The sequence below is a fragment of the Pelecanus crispus genome, chromosome 1 (genome assembly GCF_030463565.1).
Source record: "Pelecanus crispus isolate bPelCri1 chromosome 1, bPelCri1.pri, whole genome shotgun sequence".
NCBI lineage: Eukaryota > Metazoa > Chordata > Aves > Pelecaniformes > Pelecanidae > Pelecanus > Pelecanus crispus.
In genome coordinates, this window is record NC_134643.1 from 27,100,568 (window position 1) to 27,120,730 (window position 20,163).

Consider the following 20,163-nt stretch of genomic DNA (forward strand, 5'->3'; position numbering starts at 1 on the left):
CTTTTTAACACATATAAAACAGAAAGAGCATAGAGGAATGAAAGCCTTCCTGTATCCCTCAGAAAACTGCCAAAATGCCAGAAAATGGCAGGGATTAAAAAAACACTGTGTCTTCAGTCTTCCTCAGCTGGCTACAGCTCCAAGCAGCCAAGGGTCTGTCTCCAGCAGTGTGGGTCGCTGTGGATCCCAGTCCCGGCCGCTGCCCATGGCTCCTACTGCTGGTCCTGACTTCCTCGGCAGGGTTAAGGGGGTAATTTACTTCAGGTGGAATTAGATTTCAATGCATTTGAGGTAATCACCAAGATTCTCCTTAGAGCAAAGTATGTGCTTCCAGGGAATGCTTTTCACTCTGCAACACCCCTCTGTGCAAATGGTACCCTGGAGCTACCTCTTTGCCTCACTGATGATGAAGCCTGGTTTTGTCACCCATGTTCTACTTGTCTAAAGCCAAATGAGATAAATCCAACCTACCTCCTAAGAGGCAAACACTGCACTTTATTAATGAGGCCTTCTATGGGCTCTAACTCTAAAAATGTGGGTTACATTTGAATCCAGCATTTCTATCTGGCCATTTCCCTCATCTTTTAATACCCTGTCATCGACTCTCATAAGCTTCCTTTAACAATAGTAATTGTCCAATTTATCCTTTCTTAATCTACCTCTAAAGGTAACATTGCCTAAAGACCCAAGCTGACTTGCTCTGCTGATAAATAGAATAAGCTACTGCTGGGCTGTCATTAAGCTGTTTCTCTGGAGGTGGAGGATATAAAAACATTACCTGCTGCAGCTGGTTACTCAGTAAGCCATTTCGTTTGCTCTGCATGTAGGCATTAGCACTCCCACTCTTGGCTGCACGAATTCGAGCAAGTCTGGCTTTCTGTGTAAATAGACAAAAGGAAGAGTGTCACTTGTACGAATATCCATTATTCTGTTTATCTAAAACTGCTAATTGGAATCAGCTGCTTATGAATACCAATATCATAACCACTGAAAGGCTGCATCTGTCCTCCAGGTGGAGCAAATCATAAGTGCCTTCCTATTTAAAATGCAAATGACAGAAGTTTTTATTTGTTTGCATGCATCAGCTAATAAGAAAAATGACTTTGGAGAAGGAATTAGACATATCAGCATGTAAGTGTCTCCTTTTTTTGCATTCCTGCAACTGTGCCACTCCTTACACCTTGTGGATCAGGAACATGAACATCCATCTCAGCTGCTCCTGCAGTGAAAATCTCTTTAAAGGGGAAGAAATGGTTCAGAAAAACATCATATTGCAACTGCCATGTGCTGGTTTCTCAGACCTTTCTGGGTTTTTAGAGTAACAGAATGTGATAATGTTTTTTATGCTGTCTCCCAGCTAAGTTCCTGAATACTTGCCAGGCCTTTTAAAAGCCTTTTTACCTCTTCATGTCTATTGTTATAATCAGACTTAGTATTTGTCATCATTGGTCATAATCTGTCCATAACCTGATTTTTCAGAGACCGCAGGCATCAAATTGCTGGGAGAAATTTGAGATTTCTCTGGTGAGCTTCATTGCTTGTGAAGGTGACTTTCTTTCCCGAGTAGAAGATGGCTCTCATCCCAGAGTAGAAGGTGGCTCATGAGTGAAGGACACTTTGCATCCACTGACTTTTGTACAACAGTTAAAAGCCAACATTAGGGGAAAGCATGAAGAAAAGATGCTCTCAACCAATAATATGGAAAACAGAAGCTTTTATGGGGTTTCTAGGATGTCATTCTGGTTCTGTAATTTTTGTGGCTGGTTACATGTGTAAGAGGGAGTCTGGGTTTTTCTTCATGCATTGGTTTCTGATTCTGAAAGCCAAATGCTGAACAGCATCTGGAGTTGAATGGCTGCTGAAGCACAGGAGACACAGTGAAGAAAATGAAAACCTGACTTTGATATATTAATAGGGATTTTCATATCTGATAATTACTCAGTTGATATTTTCAGAAAATAGAGGAAGCATTTCCCCCACCCCCCACCTCAATTTCCGTGGCATTAAATGTCGGCATGAAATGACTGAGAATCCCTGAACACTTATAGAGGGAAGCAGGCTGGTCACTGCAGCTGCCAGATCTCTCTGGCATGGTTAATAATTAACTGACTCTGAGGAATGACTCAACATCACGCTTCCTTGCGCTCACAGCCTCAAACTCGGAGATCTTCTCAACAGTAAGCCAAGAAATTCATGACAGCTAACAGCAAACATGGTTAGAATCTGGCTTATGTTATATGTCATGTATTTATTATCTTTTAATTCTTCTGAAAGGAAATAAGATAATGCTGTGCATGTGTGCATCACTGAGTCAAAAAGCCCATGCGAGGTTGCTGCCTGATTTTGTGATATATTGGCCATTTTAGAATAACACATTAGTTTGTCACCTTCCTCGGTGCACACAGCCTTTCCAGCTATGCAGTTCATGCACCTTATTCTAGTGGTAAGGAGTGAAGTGCCCGGCATCACCTGCACAGTGCTTCTGCACAGGTCGGTTCCTACCTTCCCCTTCCTCCTGTTAGCCTGAAAGGACACCTGCAGCCCCACACTCTGTCACCCTGGGTGGGACCCCAGAGACTGAACTGGGGGCAAATGTCCAGTCAGGGCTTTTTGAGCGCCATAGCTGACCAGCGCCTGGCAGCCCGGAGTGCCGCAGCGAGCCACCCAAGAGGGCAACGCACGGGGCTGGCCCGGGGTCCCCAGGAACCAGCCAGTGGGGGAAATGGTTAACAGCTCCAACCTCCCAGGCTCACAGGGGCTCCTTGGTGGCACATCCAGGGCCAATGATGTGGTTAGGGCTGAGTCCTCAGGGATGGCAATTAAACCCCCCCTTGGGTGGGCAGAAAATAAGTTATTTTCAAGGTGGAACCCTTTGGATGCACCACCAGCATGATGGGCTGAAGGCTGGGGGAAGAGCTTTACCTGCACCGCAGAATACTCTTGGGCTGGGACGTGTGCACTGGCGTATGTTCATAAATATATTAAAGGTCTCTCTTAACACTCCTGTTTAGCCTTAGGAGCTCGAGATGCTTTAGACATGCCTTTGCAGGGTGCAACGTGGACATGCAACAACTCCCATAAATGAATTATTTCAGTTACAAATTTTTTAGCTGTGGTACTTTTCAGTGTGCTTTTTATACAGAGAGATTCATTAGTTTTAATGAACAAACATTTTGCATACCTTAGTTATGTTTTTCCTTTTAGCATGCATACTCTTTTCCTCTTTCAGTGATTGAAGTAATAATTATGGTGCAGCACCATTTAATAGAGAAATATAAAAAAATACGACAGTTCATCAGACTATCTTAACGTATCGATGTGCTACAACACATATAATATGATGGTTGTACTTTCCATGTGAAGATTTCATATTGCTTTGCAAATGTGAGTTTATTGTGTCTTAGAAAGCTTTTGTGAGGTGGAAAGTGATAGCTTACATCTTCAGGTGGCCTGAATTTGTATGATTTACCAAAGAGAAGACAATAAATCTATTTCCAAGACAGGAACCAGATATCGTGGCTTCCATGCTTATACTTCAGCTTACAGAAAATACTCCTGAAACTGGAGGTGTTTACAAATCTGTTAAAGTGATAAGATTTCTTTTCAGTGCTTCTGCCTGATTTATATCGGAGCCTGTAGCCTGAGTCTTCCAGTCATTCCTCACATTTCCTATCAAGGAATCATTAAAAGCTCATGTCAGTCACAGGATTTTAAGGGCTGTGTCCTGGGGATTGAATTCCCATGAAGGACACCAAAATGATGTGATGACATAATGAAAACTGTGATTACAGAAGGACTGCATTTTCCTTTAGTCTGTGAACTGCATTTTCTGCCATGTACAACAGAAAGGGAGTGATAACTGCCCCTTTCAACCACTGCAAAGCCCTTCCTAACTCTCTCCTTTCATGGATATCTAGCAAAAAAAAGAAAAAAATAAGTTCTGCAGTAGATTATCTTCTTTGCTGTGAGGTTTTCCCTGTTAGCCATTGAATGTGAAACTTTGATTTTGGTAATTTTTACGTTGTCTAGGACAAAACCATTGTAGCTGAAATACAGTTCTTTTACTTACTCTGATAAAATTCCACCATAATCGTTTCACCTGAAACTTCCTAAAGAAATTGATGATCAGCTCTAATTCTTACAGCATCCTTTGTATTTGCACTGAATTTCTTTCTTGAATGCATCACCTTTTTTTTCCTAGCTTCAAATTTTACAACTTAGAGGTGCATCCTTGTCTATGGCTGCATTTATAGAAACTTTACAAAGGGAATTCACTGTTATTCGGCAACAGCTAGCTCTGTTAGTTTTAGAAATATAAACATTTATTTTCACAACGTTTTAAACAGTGCTAAATGTAGCACAGCGGGGTATTTACAACATCCAGCTTTTAACACTCAAGATGCCCTCAGCTGTCTGGCTGTCTTAAGAGAGAGATTTTATCAGGAACGCTTTAGGGCAGGGCTTACTGCGATACTGGGAATCATTTTTGGCAAGAGCCTGTCTTCAATTTGCTCTGCAAGAAGCCTAGGTACCCTAGGTAATTTAGTACTTAGATAGCTCCTGTTGTCTCTCTTCTGCTGCTCTTCAGACTACATAACTGTCTTACTATCAAAACTCAAAAATTACTAATGACTTGCCTTATGTTATTATTTTTTAATGATCTTGTACAATTAAAAGGTAAGAATTCCTTCACAGTCATTCTGTGTGTACTAGTTTTGGTTGGGATAGAGTTAAATTTCTTCACAGTAGCTGGTATGGGGCTATGTTTTGGATTTGTGATGAAAACAGTGTTGATAACATGGAGATGTTTTAGTTACGGATGAGCAGTGCTTACACAAAGTCAAGGCCTTTTCTGCTCCTCAGACTGTCCCACCAAGCAGGCTGGGGGTGCACCCAAAGTTGCGAGGGACACGGCAAGGACAGCTGACCCCCATATGACATCGTGCTCACCACGAGGTTGGCAGGGACTGCCCTTGCTCTGGGACAGGCTGGGCATCAGTTGGTGGGTGGTAAGCAATTGTTTTCTTTTGCATGACTTTTTTTCTTAGGTTTGTTCCCCCCCCGCCCCCGTTGTTCTTCCCCTCCCCACCTTTTAAATAATTATTAAACTGTCTTTATGAATTTTTGCACTTTTGCCCTGATTCTCCCCCCGCATCCTGCTGGGGAGGAGTGAGTGAGTGGTTGGGTGGTGCTTAGCTGCCTACCAGGGTTAAATCACAACACTGTGGCTCCTAGAGCAATGGCCAAAATTGTCCAAAAGTCAGTCACGTTGTTGTTTACATAATTTTTTGTTTGGCCTTTCATAAATCCATCCTATGCATTTGTTTTCAAGTGAAAAATCAAGCCCACATTTCATGCTCTGATTTTCTAATTTTCAGTAATTGCAAATAATTGACTTCAGATTAGCTGACAATAATTTATAGGATGTCAGCATGCAGTAGAGAAGAAAATGCTGTTTACTTTGTACATTAATGGAAATGGAATTAAATAAGGTTCATATATTTGTTGAGTCGTGCCTTGCTTTCACAATCTATTCAAATTATTGTTCAGTAAACAGAAGTTTTACATGCTTTTGTGCTAAATTAAAAAATCTTGGGTAAGTTATTCTGTTAGTTATGTCTCTGCAACCCCACTGAGATTAATAGCCTATCTATCTTGCTTAAAGAAGTCATAATGGCTAGCAGGGTTCCCTACTGCAAACGCTCAGCTCTAGACTGCCAGGTGCTGTTAAGCAGTTGTTGCAATTTATCCAAGAGCTATTTATATTTATCTAGTAACTAATTATTCATAACTTGACAGACAAATACATCATGTACAATCAATAAATAATAAAGCTGAGCCAATCTTCAGGACATATTTTGGTATGTGAAGGTAGAAGACCATATTCACATGAAAGAGTCAGGTTGAATTTTATGTATTAAGTCAGGTTTTGGAGCTGATGATAATTGTTTGGGTGTTCTGTTGAGGCATCATGCAAAGTCACTCTATGGAGAAACTGCTTGGGCAACTAAAATTAAGGCTCCTTCAGTTATCAGGTAATGAACAATAATGTGCAGATGGACCCCCACTTAGGACTTGCTGGCTAGGAGGATACAAGGCTCTTGCCTTCAAAAGATGCAGAAAAATAGATGTATGGAAAACAGGGAAGGCATCTAGCAAGGAATGCTTCATTCAGGGTAAGGAGGACGTTGTCATCATAAGAGCTGCTGCAGTATGTCAGGATGGAGCAGACACCTGTTCCAAGAGGGTAGCTATGCCTCTTCCTTTCCCTTCCCTGTGCTGGCAGTCATCCCAGTGAATCTGACACTGTGCAGGTCTAGTCATATCTTAACCCTTGATACCTATCAAATTCAGAATAGCAAATTGTATCCAAGCTTACCTAAACCTTTCTTTTTCCTTTCCTGTCCTGTCCTTTCCTTTCCACTCCTTTCCTATCCTTTATACGTGGACCAGTCACAACACATCTGTCATTAACTTTGCCACCTGAAGGCACTGATGGGCAACCAAAATAACTTGGCCTCTTGAAGTTGTCTCTAGCTGAGAAAAGCTCCACAAATAGAATTTTTCAAAACTGTCTCAGTTGTGATAAATCTGCTTGAGGAAAAGGCATGGCAAGACTACAGGGCATAAGTAGTTCTGCCCTGAATTCCAATATCCTTTTTGGATTACTTGTATAGGTGAGGTCCTTGGGCCTTATTATCTGATAGAAGAAAATGTTCTGATAAGCACAGATTATTTTTCTTTAATTTTTATTTTCACCTCTTTTTTGTTTTGTTTTGGTTTTGTTTACATTGAGATCTCTTTTACCACACTGTATTTCCATGGTTGGAAGCAGGATCTTCCTTTAAAATGCATTCAAAATGAGATGGTATATGAATAAATTTCTCTCTTCCACATTCTACTGAGGATTAATGTGCAGCATTTTTTTGCCAAAAAGAAACAAATGCAATTGTCTAATCTTGAATGACTGTGCAGAATTCAGTAAATGCATACACTGACAGTCACATGGCTCTTGAACAAACCTAATATAATTGACAAAATTTTTCTGCTGAAATTTGCCCATGCTACTGGGACTAGATTTCAGCTCTTCAATGGAGAACTTTCTCCTGAGTTTCCTTACAGCCCAAACGCTTTACTGTTTCTGAAGACTACCTTGATTAAGCTTCTGTATGAGATATTGATAAAGTAAGTTGCACAATTCAGGTATCCATCTCTCTCAATCAGATGGAAGCTGTTGTAGCCAGCAGGAGGTACCATCGCCTGCAGGGGTTCATGCTGTGCTCCATGAAACAGCACCTTCTTTCAAGCTTATGTTCTTCAGCCTTAGAGAACAGAAATAAGGTTGGTGCCCAGGGAAACATTTATTTTAGAGAACTGTGTAAAGCTTTTGTTGTATCGAATGAAGAAGGAATTTCAAACTTCAGTAATGTGACCTTTTTGCTTGAATATTCTTATACAATGCAGTAGAACTCTCCTGTGAAATGCAAGGCTATAATTCATAGCTAAATGTTGCTAAATATGGACTATACAGTACCCAAGAAGTGCTTTTTGTTGATTTTTTTCAGTCCATCAGAGCAATACTCAGTTCAACATCTCAGTCATTTTAGATTGACAGAGATTAGCTTTGCAATAGGAGATATCAATAAAACATTCATCCAGTGCTAAGTTAATCAGACCTCAGCATAATTTTCTCCAAAGCAAGAAGGGCATAAACACAGTCAGAGGAAATTTCTCATCCTTACTGTTGCCATTGTTCTGGGGAACAGAGGAAAAGACACTTGGCAGGATTGCCATTCATCACTTCATATTCCTGTTTGAAACATACAATGAGCTCACTGTTTTTTGCAAGGAGAAGTCATCAGTTATTAACTCAAGCAGTTTCTATTCAGGAAGAGATTATGGGGAATATCAGCCAGTCTGCCAATCTAATCTTTGCAAGGTATTGTCTAGTGTCCATCTCTTTTTCACTGGCAAGTGTAAAACAGGCATAGAAAATTCTGTTTCATGACATGCGGTAGGAGACAGTTTCTATCTGAGGTAAGGCTGGTTGTGTCTGCAGTTATTATGAAAACTCAGAACAGGCACATTGATTGCTGGGATCAAGCAGATCTGTTATCCATGACTGGTGCAATGCTCGGAGGCACAGTAATGAAGCACTGTGTTCTGGCTGATACATGCTGCTCTTTGTCTGCTGCCATTACGCAAACAGAAGTGGAAAAGTTCTCAACAGAAACAACATAGTGTAGAATTGATGTGTTCTCTGCATGTTCCAGCTGTGGGAGTGGGGAATGCACAGCTGGAACTAGCACATGGGACAAAACAGCATGAAAAAGGGTGGGTGTAAATAGTAGATAAGTAAGGTATGATATTTGCATCACTGATGAAGCAGTATATATTTGAAATCAGGTTTCTAGAAAGGTGTGACATTTCTGTGATACACCTGGTTTCTTTTATGGCCATTTTCCTCACCTGGCAGTGTTCTTCCAAGGTGTCCCATTAAATGGTACAATATCTTAGCCTGGACCTATGACTGACTTTCTTGGCCATGTCTCTCTGTTACTCCTGATTTTAAGATATTCTGGGAATGGTATCACTGTGTACATTTACTTCATTTCCATGAAACGTCAGTGAAAATGGTGACCTTTCTGGTCAAAGGCCGGAAAGAAATACGCAGACATTTTGCATCTCTAAATCTGGTGCTGTTGACTGTACGAGGCAAATGCAGCCTGTGGCAGCCTGTGTTCCCCGGTTTGTGTACGTGATCACCACCCACAGCCTGCCTGCATGCCTCCGTGGGCAGCCATCCTGCTCTCCCTGGACCACTGGCGACTCAGAACTTCTGAAGAGAGGCCATGGGACCACAAGAAGCCCAAGCGGTGACATCACGCCCTTGGCAAAGAGTGTGTTGCATCTAGAGCCTTCCAACTGCTGTCAGCAGAGGAGCAGAAGGTAACGCATCTCCGCTCCCTTACCAGGGCTTCAGGTGCCAATGGAGGCTATCTGAACTGCTTAGCATTATAGGCCTGGGGAAAGTGGATTTGGACTAGTAGTTTGGCAGTGATGTGGAAATGAAGGTGACTGCCCAGGCTTGGCTGCATCTCTCCTGGTAAACAGTTCTTCCTGGCTCCCAACCTTGCCCATATGGGTCAGGGATGGAAACTGTCTTCTTGTCGAGCTGGTTGATATTTTAGCGAGAAACTCAGCAAATCAAGGAGGCTGGAAAAACAGACTTGCTTTCGGCTTTTGTTGATTAAGCTCTTTTTTCTGAAGCTTTTTAAGCAAACTGGAGCTAAGGAGACAAATTCCCCAATAGTCAGTCCCCAGAGACTGAATCTGAGAATTAAACACCTGGGTTAGTGAAGCAGGCCGTTAGGACAGACATTAGAAATCATTATTAGGGTTTTTTGTGGGGGTTTTTTTTTTGGTTTTTTTTTTTTTTTGGTTGGTTGTTTTTTTTTCCTCAGAAGACTCTGGTGGAAAGAAAGTCTGCCTGAAAAACACAGAAAAATCTTCACTGGGTGGGACTGCAACTATTGCCTGAAAATACTAGATCTAGACTAACAAGTAGGATGAATTACCACAATAACAGATCTGTACATTTTGACAGAAAAGACAGAGGAACATTTTTTTTTCCCCCACTAAAAATAATGCAATATTTGCATCTGGGACATGGGCTAGGCGTGTAGCACATACATATAGTAGTTCTCTTGCTAAGAAACCAAATTCACTTTGAGGACACACAACATATAAAAAGTCATACTTTATCTATTGCTCAACAACAAAGTGGACAAAAATTAGGAGCTCACCTTTTGTGCCCTGCGCTTGTCTGCTCGTTGATTCTGGTGGTAGATACGGCTGAAGTTGGAGACAATTACAGGAACTGGCAGAGCGATGACTAAGACCCCACTCAGGGAGCATATTGAACCAAAAATCTTGCCAGCTATTGTCTTCGGCACCATATCACCGTACCTGGGTTAAAGAAAAAACATTTAGTAAAGACAAAATCTCTAAGTATTGAATTTCAAGATGAATTAATTGCACAATATGTTTTACTTCTCTTGCAAATAATAATTGCTGCATATAAATAATATTTTATACATATATGCATACATATACAGCTTACTCAGTGTTATGCACACATAACTTTAATTGCAAGATAATGCAGGGTATCCTGTGTATCAAACTGTGGGTGTCTATGTTTTACCTGCTCTAGTCTTCCCAGGCTGCCTCTATTGAAATGGAGAGAGAGTGACCTTGCTAAGGAAAAAAAAAAACAGTGTTAAAATTAAGTCCTTACCCTGTTTGCTTGTTGGATGAACTCATCACTTTCCATTGGCAGGATTCTAGGGAGACCACTTGGTAAGTTAGAAGCCAAGCTGAATAATATGTTGTCTCACTAAGTTGATACAGTACTTTCATTTAGGAGGGTAGCGCGTTTTTGGAACAGGTTGCCCAGGAGATTGTGGACTTTCTGTCTTTGGAGATTTTCAACACTTGGCTAGACAAAAATATGGCAGACCTAAGCTATTGTTGATAGGCTGCCTTTGAGTGGGAGGCTGGACCAGCTGACCTCCAGAGGTCCCTTCTGTGGTCTAGTCAAAAGCAAATACAAAAAACTCAAGTGATCCGCAAGCAACCAAACAAATTCTAACTGAAAATCCTGGCAGTGCTCAGAATTACTAGGGCTACCACCTTTCTTTATGATGCTGGATATTGTTTTGTCCAGCAAGTAAGAACATAGTGCTGCTGAAGTATGTAGAGGCACTCCAGTGACAGCTTATTAAGAGATATCAGCTCTTTGCACTCTGTAGACTGCCATATTCTATAGACAAGTATGTAACTACATACTACACAGTTTAATAAAGAGATAAATTACCTTCTAGTACCATTCTGGTTTTAACTTTACTGGATTTTAAGTTATTATTAAACACTGATTGTGGCATGTGAGTTTAGTATGCTTGTAAGCAGAGAGATAGCACATTCTCTATTGCAAAGAATTATGAACTGTTAACACAAGAAAAGGAAAGAAATAGAACTGCAGGTGAGGCAGTGTTTGGAAAATGCTATCTGGAAAACAAAACCGGTCTGTTCAGCAGGAACTGGAACAATAATAGAGAAGATGGGGGGGAGTCTTCAAGTCACATGGTCCAAACTGTGGACCTAATCATGAGAAGGAGGAGATAAAGGGATGAGGATATCAGATGATGGAGAATCTATATGGGGTTAGAGAACACCTTCTAGCAGTGAGAGCTCAGCATAAGTCAAAAGGAGATTATGTATCACCTTGTAGGTGAAAGATGAATGGTTTGCATTTTGTAAGATAAGAGGAACATTTTTAACATAAATATTCAAACAAATTGTCACCCAGGCAGAAATAATATAGATGACCAAGTCTTAGACTATTGACAAAGATTATGTTGTGTAATACAAATGTTTAGTTGCTTTACAAAGCATGCCCAAGTGTAAAATATTCATAGGAAAAAAGACATTAATATTTCTACCAGTAACCCTCCCCCCATCTGCTCAGAGTTTGAATGCTATTAGTTTCTGATTTTGTGACATGCAGAATTGGATAAAAAGACATAATGTAATAGAATCTATCTTCTAAATTATTAATATAGCTGTTCTTAATTACAAGATGTATAAAACTGGAAAAATACTAGAAAGAGAGTCATGCTTCAAGTTTTGCACCTCACAACATAGGCATTTTGGGTGCTTATCTTCCTAAAGCCAGAGCTGACTATCAGCTGTCAGGATTGATGCATGCCCAGCTGTTCTTTTCTTTGGGCAGGGAAGTGGATAAACAACCTTTCAATGTCCCTTTGACAAATGGGATCCCCGACACCTAAATAACCCCAGGTTTTTTTCAGCCGGAGTGGTGAGGTGAGTGGTGGGCATGGGCCAGGGTGGTGAGTTAGGGGAGAAGTCCTAGGATCAAATCACTGATAATCATTGCCTGCTTACAGTATTTGTTACTGCTTTACTTCATCCTTTTAGATACGATCCAAGCATTTTCCTAAACTGAACCAAAGTGTATCAACAGAAAGCTATTTAAAAGACAATATATATTTACACACACCTGACACAACCAGATCTTGAAATGCAAAATTTACACACATCCAGTACTACTGGACAGATTTCTTAAATTAGATTCCTAAACCTATATTTAGATGCCTATCACTTGAAATGCTAAACTGATGAACCTTCATAAGCTCACATTGTCACCGATGGCTGCTGTGGGCAGAAGGCATTTCTGGCTCTAATTAATTTGATTTGAAGTTGCTCAGGGATATAGTTCATCCTGTTGATAATGTGACACTGTAATTATGTGAATCAAGTGCAGCCTGATGCTTTAGGAGTGGTGACAGGAACTATTAGCTAATCTGTCCCTAACATTTCAGTATTTATGTGTGGACCTACCTACTGACATAAGAAGGTGCTTTTTTACAGTATTTCAGTGTTATGGAGTGAAATAAAAAAATTAGGATTGTTTGATACATGAAGGTATTTTACAATGTTTTTCTTACCTTCTGGGCAAAATGACAGGTAGATGGATATACTGCTTATTTTAAAATAACTTGCTTTTGATCTTTTTTCTATTTCAGCTTGAGTAAATTGTAGTATGGTGAATAAGTTGTAGTACGGTGACATTTTCTAAATGTAACGTTTGTCCATTGTTTAGTGCTAATAATATCTTTCACATCTCTAATACCTCTTACATAATTAGTTTTTCTCCTGTTGATAAACGCTGTGTTGGAGATGTTTAAATAAAATTGCGGTCAAAAAAAAGACTTCCAAGAAATTAGCCTTCCTGCACAGGGTGAGAAACATATTTGCTCACTTTTGTGACAAAATGGAGTTTTCACTACATTTACCCTGGTTAGCCTTGCTCTCCTTTGGGACAGTGACACAGATTTTAGTCTAGTGTAGGCATGACCAGAATTGTTAATGAAGTTCCTCCTGCTGGATTAAACATTACCTTTAGTTACACCTCATGTATCACTGAATACCACCAATGGTAGTGAATGACATAAAATGAAGGGAAAATTTCTTCCTTTACCCCACCTGCAATTGTTTTATTCCTTGGAAAGTCTAAACTAAAGAAGAACATAACTCCATTTTCAGATGGCAGGGTAACTTTGTGGTGCTTGTATTTCGAAGTGGAAAAATTATACTTGATCTCTAAAATTCTAAATTCTGCAGAAAATCTGATTTCTTCAGTCATGGAGACACAACAAATATGGAATCTTATTAAGCAATTTTCACAGAGTCACTTTTCAAAAGGGAACTATTTCAAGGTTTTATCTAGTGCAACCCTGTTTGTCTCACTGCTTTTCAGACTGTAGCTGCAAACATATTCTCCTTTACATGCTTTTTTCCCTAGTTGCAGTCTTTTCATAGCTTTGTAGATAGTCTGTTCCATATATGTCTATTATTGTGGCCAAAGCTCAAGTCAGTCTTTGGGCATTTAGGATTTGTACTGACAATCTAATTTTTTAATGTCAAAAGTGCCATTCCAATATTGTATGTTTTGGATGAGTGAAGAAAAAGAGATGTCATACTGATCCCTGTTATCAGTCAGGTGCATTCTACTTCATTAGCCAAAAAGGGAAGGGAAAAGGCTATGACAAACTAGATGTGTCAATCAAGTTTTATCAAATCACAAGTCAGAAACTACATGATCAAACTAATGCCTAGGTTTCACTAGACGTAGTCCAGACAGGTCAGACGTGCTATTGCTTGCAGTCCGTGGATATTTGTTCACTAAATGATATCATACAGGGATGGATGGGCATGTGTGTTTGTCTCAGTTGTTTGTATTCAACAGGTGACAGACCACTTTTAGGTATTTGTCTCCTTACTGCAAGGGAAGACAGCACGCCAGTGGATTCCTTTATTTTGCAAATACTGGACCTTTCAGGGTACTGATCTGAGTAACATGGGCATGATTTCTTAGTGCTTTGCGTGACAGATTTGGGGGCATGAAATGTAGCTTGAAACACACAGAAAAGGCTGAGCTATTGTAGGAGCTTGGGAAACATGAATGTATTTGGGTTTACAAATGCCCAATCTGTAACCTTAGCATTGCCACGTCAGAGCTTACCCAAAGTGATACTGCTTTGCTAACTGATGAGTGAAATATATCTGAAGTTGCATACCCAGAATTCAAGAAATCTCAGACAATAGAGGCTGTATCTGTGGCATTATTGACTATTTATCTTATTCCTGAGTCTAAGGAAGACTGGTTTTTGATGGCTCTAAGATGGAATATTTCATAAGTCAAAGGTCTAAATTCTAATTGAAACAAGTCATACCTTTGGGCCATTTTTCCTTGATGTGAGCAGAGGAGGTCTTTAATAATATTAACAAATGAAAGGGACAATGCTGCTTATTTAACCTCTGTTTATGTGAACACAGGAGTAATTTTTTCAAGCAAAAATAAGTGTAGTTTGAAGGATAAAGTAATTAATCACAGAAAATGTAATTTAGCAGTATTTTTGTGTGTGTTTGACAGATCAGAAATTTATATTTGGAATAACTTATTTCGGATAGAAACAACACCCCCTGTAGATGACCTCTACAGCAAAAATCTGAAACTATAGGACACATATAATAGGAATAAATCCAGGATGTGCATTTTGACAAAGATCAAATAGTTTAGGCTGATACTGACAGAAACAGTTAAGGAAAAATATTGTCAATATTAAAAACAACTGCAATAACGTTTACTGACACTAGAGGGCATAAACGCCATTAAAAATAAATGCAAATGCGAAAACATTTTAAAATGCATGTTACAAATACATATGCCCTCTCCCACCTCCTTTGAATTCATTTACATTCTTTAAAAAAATATTACATTGATTGAGGTCTGTTGTCTGCTCCCATCTTACTTGCTGAAAAGGGAAGTTAGTAACATTTTTGTTTTCAAACATGTAAAACATGTCAGAAAATAATGGAGCTGTAAAATAAACGAAAGGTCATTAAAATCAACTTGGTAATATTAATTTTAAAAGCAAGGGAATTTATGACCAAAGAACAATGAAAACTGTACGAAATCCATGGAAATGAAACAATCTTTGTAGAAGCCACCATGGCACACTTTTTTCATGTGTGGGAGACAAATCACGTTTCCCAGTGGATTTAGCACGTCATGCAGGTGGAGTTCAAGCTTTTTGCATTGGAGGCGATTAACAGGATGGTGCCCTGCCTTTCCAGGACAAGGTCTATCCTCCCATCCTCCAGCTGTTGCTTGCTTGCTCTGGGCAGGGTCGGTGCTTTACCCACCTGGGTGGGATGAGGCATCTGCCCCCTTGCTTCCCGGCTGGCATAATGGCTGCTCCCTGTTCTCCAGGAGCCGCAGGCAGAGCCCCAGAGGCTGCTCGGGTGAGACTCTAAGTGAAGATTACAGAGCTGCTCATGGGCCCATGCGTTTAGGCAACCGGCCACGCAATTGGGCATGCACTTATGTGCCCGCAGAGGGGAGAAGGCAAGAAAAGCAGTTCCGAGCCTCTCTGACACTAAAAGTAATCATGATGAATCTGCAGCCTTGCCTAAGTCTTAAAATAGCCTAATGATTTTGGAAAAGTAATTTCTAATAATACAAAACATTGCTGAACATTACATAGCTTATTCCAAATTTTATTCCAGCCTAGGAAGATTCTGCATGGAATTGTAAATAATCTTCCCGGGTGCTTTTACTTCTGCGAAGGGCCGTCTGTTGCAGTAGCCCTCTCTTCTGCTCAGTAGTGATGGACGTGGTCCCCTCTGGGGCCCACAAATGTTCCTCCAAGAGCTGGCCAAAATGATCATTCATGAATGATGAAAACTGCATCTGCTTCCCAAGAGTGGCAGTGCTCCCTGGGCTTTCCAGCCTGCAGTGCAAGAGCGTCAAACTATTGCCCCTGCACCTGGCTGAGTCTGCAGCTTCTGAAATACAAAATTTCTAACAAAATTTAGTGGGTTGGTTTTTTTTTTTTTTTTTTTTACACGTGCAGCAGGACTTTCATCCAAGAAGCTTAAACAGATTTTTAAAGGTGGGCTTTAGTACTTAGAGGTCAAAAAAAGGAACTTTTGCATGGAAGAGTTAAAAGGCTTGCCCGATGAAACACTCCTGGCTTCTTGCAGTCAAGACAGATATCCAGATAACCAAATTCCTTCTGTTTTCATTTACCATAAAATATTAAATCCAAAAAGGTAAAAAAAAAAATCTTCTTTTGGTCATCTCTCCCTCACTCCATAGGAAAAGCTAATATCCTAGCTGTTCCTGAGCTGCTGCAAAGCATCACAGAAGTATGATGTCTGGTTCATGTTGGATGGGGGCTATTTAAACTACCAGAGCTGCAGCTCAGCTGACTCCTAACAGCTGCATTACAGTTACACAGACATACTACTAAGGCAGCGTTTTGTTTTGGTTTTTTTCCCAGATTTCAGAGGCAAAAATGAGCATGTTTGTTTTTAGGAAAAAGAGAATATTTCTGTATGGATCAGCCACTTTCCATGACTGAGAGAAGAAACATAGCAGAAAAACTATTCTTGATGCTGAAGTTGCAAGCTGTATTTCCTAGTGTTACCTAAATCATGGCGCTTCTCACAATGCACTGGCCATCATAGAATCATAGAATCGTTTAGGCTGGAAAAGACCTGTAAGATCATCCAGTCCAACCATTAACCTACACTACCAAGTCTACTCTAAGCCAATCAAGGGTAGACTAGACTAAACCATGTCCCGAAGTGCCACATCTACCCGTTTTTTGAACACTTCCAGGGATGGTGACTCCACCACCTCTCTGGGCAGCCTGTTCCAATGCTTGACCACCCTTTCTGTGAAGAAATTTTTCCTAATTTCCAACCTAAACCTCCCTTGGCGCAGCTTAAGCCCATTTCCTCTCGTCCTATCGCTAACTGCTTGGGAGAAGAGACCAACCCCCACCTCACTGCAACCTCCTTTCAGGTAGTTGCAGAGAGCGATAAGGTCTCCCCTCAGCCTCCTCTTCTCCAGGCTAAACAACCCCAGTTCCCTCAGCCGCTCCTCATAAGGCCTGTGCTCCAGACCCTTCACCAGCCTTGTTGCCCACACTCATAGGTGAAAATGGGCCTTCTTTAGAGTCTGTGGGCAAAGGGAGCTTTGCACAACCCTCCACAGGCTTCTGCGGCGAGTGCGGGTGCCCTCACCCTGTGTGGTCCCTGCCAGTGCCTGAGACCTCTCCTGCCGAAAGGTGACGCTGAGACTGTGACAATCACTGCTGAGGGTCTCTGCACAGCAAGGCAGGCATTGGCTTGCACTTCCAAACCCCTTTTTGGCTTTTGTTTCTAATGATTTAACATTACTGCCCATTATGGAGTACCTCAGAATTGAGACTGCCAGCGTCAGCTTTTGTGATAGAGATGCTTATCTGGTGAGAGATCTTCTGTGTATTTGGTGGGGTTTTATGCTTAGTACAGTGGATGGAGATCAGTATGTCAGCAATAATATTCATCAGCTGGACTGCCACACACTCCAGAAAGGAGGAGTGCCTGGTTAAGCCCTGCCTTTGTGCTACCACAGACACGTGAATTAACCGATCTCAATTTCACAACAAGGCTAGCTCTAGGACTAAGCAGATATGCTGCAAGGGAGCAAATATCCATTAGCCACTTTAACGTCAAGACCAGTTAAAAAAAGACCATTGGTGAAGAATAGAAACTATCCATTTTGAGAGTAGAGAAAGAAGTGCTATGCATAAAACAATGTTATAGAGATGTCAAATTATATCTGACAATTGCAAAATGGTGTCCTTGTCTAAGGAGGGTGCTGTAAATTGTTATAAAGCTGTTCCCTAGAGCTTCCAAGCTGCTTGGTGACTAAATGCTGGCAAGTTGATACTAATTAGTCATTTATTTCAACATTACATCCAACAACAGATAATTTAAATTGTTACTGGTAATAAGTTTAAGCAGAATTTCAAAATAAGCATTTCAACTGTGTTGCCTTAAGGATTCAACCTGTACATTTACAATTTGAAAAGTATCTAAGTTGCTGTTAGGAGCTAATTCTATTTTTAAAACACCACTGTATGTGAGTGTGAAATGATCCAGGGCTAGATTAGGAAAAATGAGACAGAGGTAAGTAAAAATATCTTCATTTCCTAAAATAGTCTTTAGTCCTAAGAATACTATATCTAATTAATACAGAATTCATTTATTACTTTGTTGTATTACTTCAGAATGTCAAGTCTTTAAGATACCATGGTGATAAGCAGAGAATAAATGCTTGGCTGGATAATTATTCATAAAATGGTATAAATTATTACGGGAAGAATATACTTTTCCTCTGTCACTCAGATATTTTGCATTTTCTGGGCCCTGCTGTAGATACTCTTTTCTTTTCATTCTACTTCACGTGGAGCCAACAGTGCCTCAAACAAGGAAAAAAAAAAAAAAAAAAAGACAATTTGATCCTTACTCCTGCAATTCTGACTTACTTCCCTAAGAGAAAATGTTCCAAGGTCTTTGCTCCTAAAAATCTATGACTTATATTACTTATTTAGTCAGGACCTAATTTTTCAACAGTTCTTTTGTCAGTGCATGTGCTCACACACAAGCATGTATATAGGATAAACTGCCCAGTTCTTTCAAGGCTTAGAAATGAACAAAAGAATACTGGTAATAGGTCAGACCAAAGCTTCACCTAGCCTAGTATTCAGTCTCCAAAATTTAACATGAAGCAAACAAACATATAGGGAAAAAGTAGGCTAAATACACATGATAATATCCTTGAATGCTCTTCCATCCTCCAACCACTTACAAATAACTCAAGAAGTACCAAAACAGTAATTTCTTTGTAGTTAGTGATCCTTAGTGGATTGCACTTCCATGGGCTTTATTTTGTCCCCTTAAATCTGTGCACATTTTTGGCATTCACAACACTGTTTCACAGTCCCTTGGTCAGTGTCCTTTTGACTGTTCTGTCTGTGGTACCTTGCTTCATATGATGCCCCCAACTAAGTCTTAGTATTCAAAAAAGCAGCCGGTGCATGGTCTCTAGCCACCCTCCTCTTGCTACTTGTGTTTTCATACCTATTTACCTTATGTCTTTTCTAGCCTGACAAGTCCTACGCAGCTCATACAGAATCTATTCCCTAAATTTGATCATACCTTTTGCCCTTTTCTGAATCTTCTCCAATTCTTTTATATTATTTACAAGAAAACAAGACCAGAACTGTGCACAGTTTTCAAAGAAGAGGTGTGGACAAGTTCACAATAGCTTATTTTCCTGGTGCCAACTTGGACAGTGAGCCATTATTATTCACAATGTCAATATCTGATTTCTCACCCTTGTTATTTCTCTGCAAATCTTTATTGGTGGGAGCTGGTAAAATCTGTCTTACTTCCTAGATCTCTGTTGCTGACAGAGGAAAAGGAGCTGTTAGGCTTCTGGCACAGCATGGGGGTTTTGACAACCATCATGACATAATCCTTACAAAATAATCACTGAAATGGCATAGCTCACTCAGCACCTGTACTAGCCAGAGAAAGAAAACACACTCCTAGATTTGTACCAATATTTAGGTTAAAAGAAATTCATCTTTCTTTGTCCTGTGAATATGAATTTTTAGGTTGTGGGGTTTTTTTCTTTTTCTTTTTCCTTTGTTCTTTCAGAAAATCCTTTCTTTGCAGAACTAGACTAAAAAGCAGTACAAAGTTAAGAGACAGTGTTTTACATATCATGGAGAAATGGAGAAATAGGAACCAGGATGAATGCACACCAATCCCAAGCACTCAGCATTTTAAATAAATTAATACAAATACAATAGAGGAAATGTCCGGCAGATCCTACTTGAGACATTAACTGGAAGCAACATGAACATCAGGATATAAAAAGCCCCACCTTCAAAAGTACCACCATCTCTAGCCACTCTTCACATTAAAGGTTAGGAGTGAAAGATGGGCAATGACTTCAAGTGAGGATCTGGCCATAGTACCTAGTAAAGACTGAATAAAGAACCCATACTACAGGTAGTAAATGAGAGCAATGTGAGAATTATTAACTATGCCAAGGTTGGCTGTCAAGAGAGGCCAGCTGCAGGCTCTATCGATTCCCAGCAGGGTGGATTAGGGTTTGACACATCCTTCCTGGGAAACAATCCCAAAGGCAGCTGCTAAATACTACCCACCTTGCCC

At 40.2% G+C, this 20,163-nt stretch overlaps 1 protein-coding gene across 1 annotated transcript in view; it reads right to left on the bottom strand.

Moving 5' to 3' along the window:
• KCND2 (potassium voltage-gated channel subfamily D member 2) overlaps positions 1-20,163 on the bottom strand; it is a 283,125-nt gene that overhangs the window by 9,437 nt on the left and 253,525 nt on the right. Inside the window, exons 2-3 of the mRNA XM_075719545.1 lie at positions 9,807-9,969; positions 779-877 (exon numbers count right to left, since the gene is read on the bottom strand). Coding sequence (XP_075575660.1) covers positions 779-877; positions 9,807-9,969 — 262 coding nt within the window. The remainder of the gene's footprint in view (positions 1-778; positions 878-9,806; positions 9,970-20,163) is intronic.